At 41.6% G+C, this 4,669-nt stretch overlaps 1 protein-coding gene across 1 annotated transcript in view; it reads left to right on the top strand.

Annotated features, from left to right (window-relative positions):
• LOC107098786 (OX-2 membrane glycoprotein-like) overlaps positions 1 to 4,669 on the top strand; it is a 20,576-nt gene that overhangs the window by 4,067 nt on the left and 11,840 nt on the right. The window contains exons 3-5 of the mRNA XM_015396634.1: positions 118 to 447; positions 807 to 1,133; positions 4,021 to 4,305. Coding sequence (XP_015252120.1) covers positions 118 to 447; positions 807 to 1,133; positions 4,021 to 4,305 — 942 coding nt within the window. The remainder of the gene's footprint in view (positions 1 to 117; positions 448 to 806; positions 1,134 to 4,020; positions 4,306 to 4,669) is intronic.

Raw genomic sequence — 4,669 nt, 5'->3', positions numbered from 1 at the left:
TTTAACTAACCTATTTACTGAAATAAATCAGTTTTTCATCAGTTAAATCAGAAACATCCTTATGGTTTGCTGATATCAAGACATTTCTTCAGACGAGTCGCCTTTCTCTATGTCCAGTATCGGCTAAGGTTGCAGCTCCGGCTAGCCTGACTGCAGAGGCGGGACGTCCTGTCCTCCTCTACTGCAACATCACCACACTACAGGGGGAAAGCGTCCGCCAGGTGCGTTGGCTCAACAATCAATCCGCTCTGCTCCTGGCGTACTCGCTGTCTCCGTCGTTGCGCGTCAGCCACCGAGGAGCAAACGTGGAGCTGGCGGCGGCCGACCACGGCTCCAGCAGCATCAGCATCAAGAAGGTGGGGTCTGATGACGGCGGCTGCTACCGCTGCATCTTTGACGTCTTCCCCACCGGGATGCAGGAAAGCTCCACATGTGTCAACATCACTGGTGAGTGAACAGATGGCTTCTTATCTCTTCTTTAACTGTTATTTCAGAAGAAAATATTGCAGTTCAACCCAAGATTTCAACTTTTGTCCTTTTTTTTTTTTTATTCATCCATTGAAGCCGCTCGGCTTTTTACCCCATTAGAGTCACGGGGTTTGTTTTTCTGAGCTGTGGGAGCTGGAGGATAAAGTTTAAACTCCCAAATCAGCAGAAGACAGAGCCCACCCGCCAAGCTAAACTTCCTGTTATTAAGCATGGAGGCTTTTAATCACATCCAGGCTCCTTAATGTTGCCCCTAAAGCTGCTGTGAAGAAAATGAGATAAAAACTCAGTAAGATAAGTTCTGTTCTTTGCCACATCAGCTAAAGTCCACCTGGAGGGGAACAAGACAGCCGTCAGTGGGAAGCCCGTCAGCCTGTCCTGCTCCTACAGCCTCAGCGACCGGGTTCATCAGGTGATGTGGAAGAAGACCCCCGAGCAGGGCGACACCACCATGGTGGCCTGGAACACCAAGGCCAACCAAGGCATACGGGAAGAGTTCAAAGGTCGGGTCAGGCTGACCCGCACGCTGGGAGAAAGCACACTGACCTTGGCAAAGGTGCGAACAGAAGATGAGGCGTGCTACAGCTGTGAGTTCCACACCTTCCCTGATGGCACCAGGAAGGCCACCACCTGCCTCTCCGTCTACGGTGAGAATTTTTCCAGCTTCAACATTTGATTTTTAGGGTTTTCTTCTGAAAGTTGCCTAAAAGTTCACATTTCTAAGGGTATCATCTAGTTAAAATCTAGGGTGTATAATGGATTTTGGATCAAATAACTCTTTAGAGCAGGGATCAGCAACCCAAACTTTTCAAAGAGCCATGTTGGACCAAAAAATAAATATGTCTTATATAAGCCTTGTGTGGCAAAATAGGCTCCAAGTATATTAGCCCACTATAATAAAAAAAAGGACTATGTCGGCTTAAATATACAATTAGCATTCCTGATTAAATGTTTATCCTGGAGCAAATGTCACATCATGTGACTACTCTGCTCTACAATATTTGTTTAAATTCCATTGCAATATTAATATATTTGGTTTGGTTGCATTGATGGAATTATGGAAACACAATAAAGAGATCAGATTTTTTTGGTGTTTTTATTTTGACGATTTAGGTGAAAAAATGGAGAAAGTTCACATACCTGCATAAGAAGCTACCTGTTCGATCCTGTGTAGTGGAGTTTGGAGATGCAATCCACAAATTTATCTTTGCTCCTCTAATTTAACCAGAAATTCTGCAATCGCACATATTAAGCATGCTTTCCCTAGAAAAGCATTTCGGAATTACTACCGTATTTTTATTATTTGACAACTTCTCATTACAAAGCAAATATGCAGGCAATGCTTCCGATTGATTTAATGAAGGCAAATGATTCTGTTCATTTTAATTTGAATCCTCTGTTCTCATCAACTATCTTCCTTTGTTTTCCTCTTTGGAATCCATGACCCTAAACACACCCACAGCTTTGTTTACATGAGCCACCTGCCTTGCACCGCACTGAAACGAATGTTGCAGGCTACGACGCAAATCTTCCTTTGTTTGACTTTCTGCACACCGTATTAAAAAAAAAAAAAAAAAAAAAGAAAAAAAGAAATCCATCTTTTTCCATTTTCATAAAATTTGTAAAAGGGGAGGCATCAAAGAGCCACATGCGGCTCTGGAGCCGTGGGTTGCTGACCCCTGCTTTAGAGGGATGCTGGAGATGTGCTGGATTAAAAGTTATGACATTTTGGTTGCAATGAAAGTTATTCTTCAGAATCTATAGAGAATTATTAGAAAATTTTGTTTTGCAGCAGATCTAAGGTCATAATTGGTTTTAATTGAGAAAAAAAGGAAAATAAAGTTTATATTTGTAATTAACCCCTTTTACTTTGGTACCTCTAAATTAGATGTTGATACAAATCCCTATTGAGCAAAAGGTCTTATCATAATTGACTTCTAAAAAAATATTAAAGCTTTAAACATCTCTTAGATCTGTTGGGTCCATCATCTGAGCAGGAGAGCTTTAATTGGAGGAGACCAAAAAGGAGGGAGTCTCTAAATAAGCCATGAAGGAGAACCCAAACCTAAAAAAGCAGGCGCCTGCTAACATGAGGCAGATGGACGTTGATTTGAATGTCAAATGCTATTTTATGGCAACAGAGAGACTTTGAACCAGCACCATCCTGTTGTCCCTAAGCTATGACAGGAAGTTAGTGGGGAGGTTAATGGGAAGATGGGTGGAGCTAAAAGCAGAAAAGCTGTCTGAGCTACAACTGAGTGATTTGGACTCAATCTGCTTTTAAATCTCTGTTCCTTTTTAGTCTGACTGAGCTTAGCTGTAAACCCAGTGGAAAATTGCCCTGTTAAGCATGAATTCATGTTGCATGCCACACTTTTCAGATTTTTCTTTGTAAAACATTAGAAACCATCTGGTAACTTTGGCTTCACTCACAATTATATTCTCTCTGATGATGCATCTTTGGATCTAGTTTATAAAATGCTGCTTATAGCTGTCTGAACAGTTTTAACAGTTGCTCTCTCTAAGGTTGAGTTAAAACTCTATAAATCTTCCAGCGTTTTTGCTGTAATCTGCAGAGCTGGCATCTTCTAAATGAGAACTTCTAAACACAATCAGAGCAGAACCTCCAGGTGGTCTGGAAGAAGGAAGGATTTGTGGTCAGAGTTTTCCAAACTGCCTTCTTAGACCCTAAACTTAAACCCAGTTCTTCTCCTCTGCAACTAAGAAAATAATATAGATCTGGAAAAATTTAAAATGCTTATTTTCTTTAAATAACTTAAAACTTAGCAGCTTCCTATTATATTTAAACATATTGAGTAGAATAGATCCAAGGTCTATGGGGTGAAATCCAGGTGCAGAGTTACAAGGAAACTGCAGGATTTAAAAACACAAAGAACCTAATAAAATATGAAATTCGGATCCAGCTAAAAATTATTTAGCTCCTCCCTTTACAGTCCTGTTTATTATCTATTGTTTAAATCTATAAAATCGAGGCCCATTTTCTTACTACTGAGATTTTTTCTCCAAACACATACAGTAGAGTGCTCTGAGGAAATCTGAGTTAAAAAGTCAGGAAAAGGAAGCTCTAAGCAAAAACAGAAGGCCTGAGGTAACTGCTGCTGTAGTCGGTCATTAAACGACTGTTCTGAACTGCTGTAAAGATGGAGTTCGCTTTCCTCCCGCTGAGCGCCGCCTACTTCTCCTCACTGTCCTCTGTTTTCTTTACTCTGATAATGAAGGAGGGGGTAGAATGTGTCACAGAGGGGAGAAAGTTGTGATTTAATTTGGAAACCAGCCCAGAGGATGAGTGGCTCACTGTTTTCCTTGCCATAAAAGCTTCTGTGTTGGTGTTTGTTGTCCTGCTTTGCTCCAGACGAACAAACAGGGACTAAAAGCTGCTCTGCCAACTTTTCTGTCTGGGTTTTGTTTCCAGGGTTGCTTGTCGGAGCGCAAGCTTCCTCTGTTTGCAGGGATGGATGCTGGAGCTATAAAGTTTATCAACTAGCTGATGTGATCTCTGGTCTTTATCCCCAGTTTTACCCAAACCAGAGGTGACCCATGTGACCACATCCTCAGGAATAACAGAGGCTAACTGCACGGCCCAGTCCAGGCCTCCAGCAAACATAGTGTGGGACGCCGGCAGTGATAACAGAACTCTGGGTCCACCCATCATATCCTCTTATGAGCAGGGCGATGGCACCACCATAGTGACCAGCACGCTGCTCTTCCAGTCTGCGGTAACCAGTGGGCGGTCGGTCAGATGCATCGTGCAGCACCAGGGTTTGGACAAAGCCCTCACACTGTCCCTCCAAACAGACGGTGAGCAGTTTATGGAAACGATGCAGACATGACTGTTGCTGCAGGCTCCAGTAGCGTCTCAATGAGGTTTATTCTCTCACACTGCTTTTAACATGTTTAATCCAGGTGTTATGGAGCAACTTGGAAAATATTTTATTCTTATTTTCTCACATGAGAATAAAAATTAATTTGTTTCATTTGGATTGTCTGTGATAAACACAAAGTAGTGTATAACTGTATTTAAAAAATCCCCAAATTTAAAGATGCATATCTTAAAAAGGGAGGTATAGATGACCCTTCACCCCCAGAGTCACTTTATAGATCCAAAATGTGGATTTAGAAGCAAGACTTTTCTTTTTTTATATATATTTTTTTTTTAAGTTTT

This window comes from Cyprinodon variegatus, unplaced genomic scaffold (genome assembly GCF_000732505.1).
Source record: "Cyprinodon variegatus isolate N-32 unplaced genomic scaffold, C_variegatus-1.0 Scaffold810, whole genome shotgun sequence".
NCBI classification, from domain to species: Eukaryota; Metazoa; Chordata; class Actinopteri; order Cyprinodontiformes; family Cyprinodontidae; genus Cyprinodon; species Cyprinodon variegatus.
This window is presented reverse-complemented; position numbering and strand designations above follow the sequence as displayed.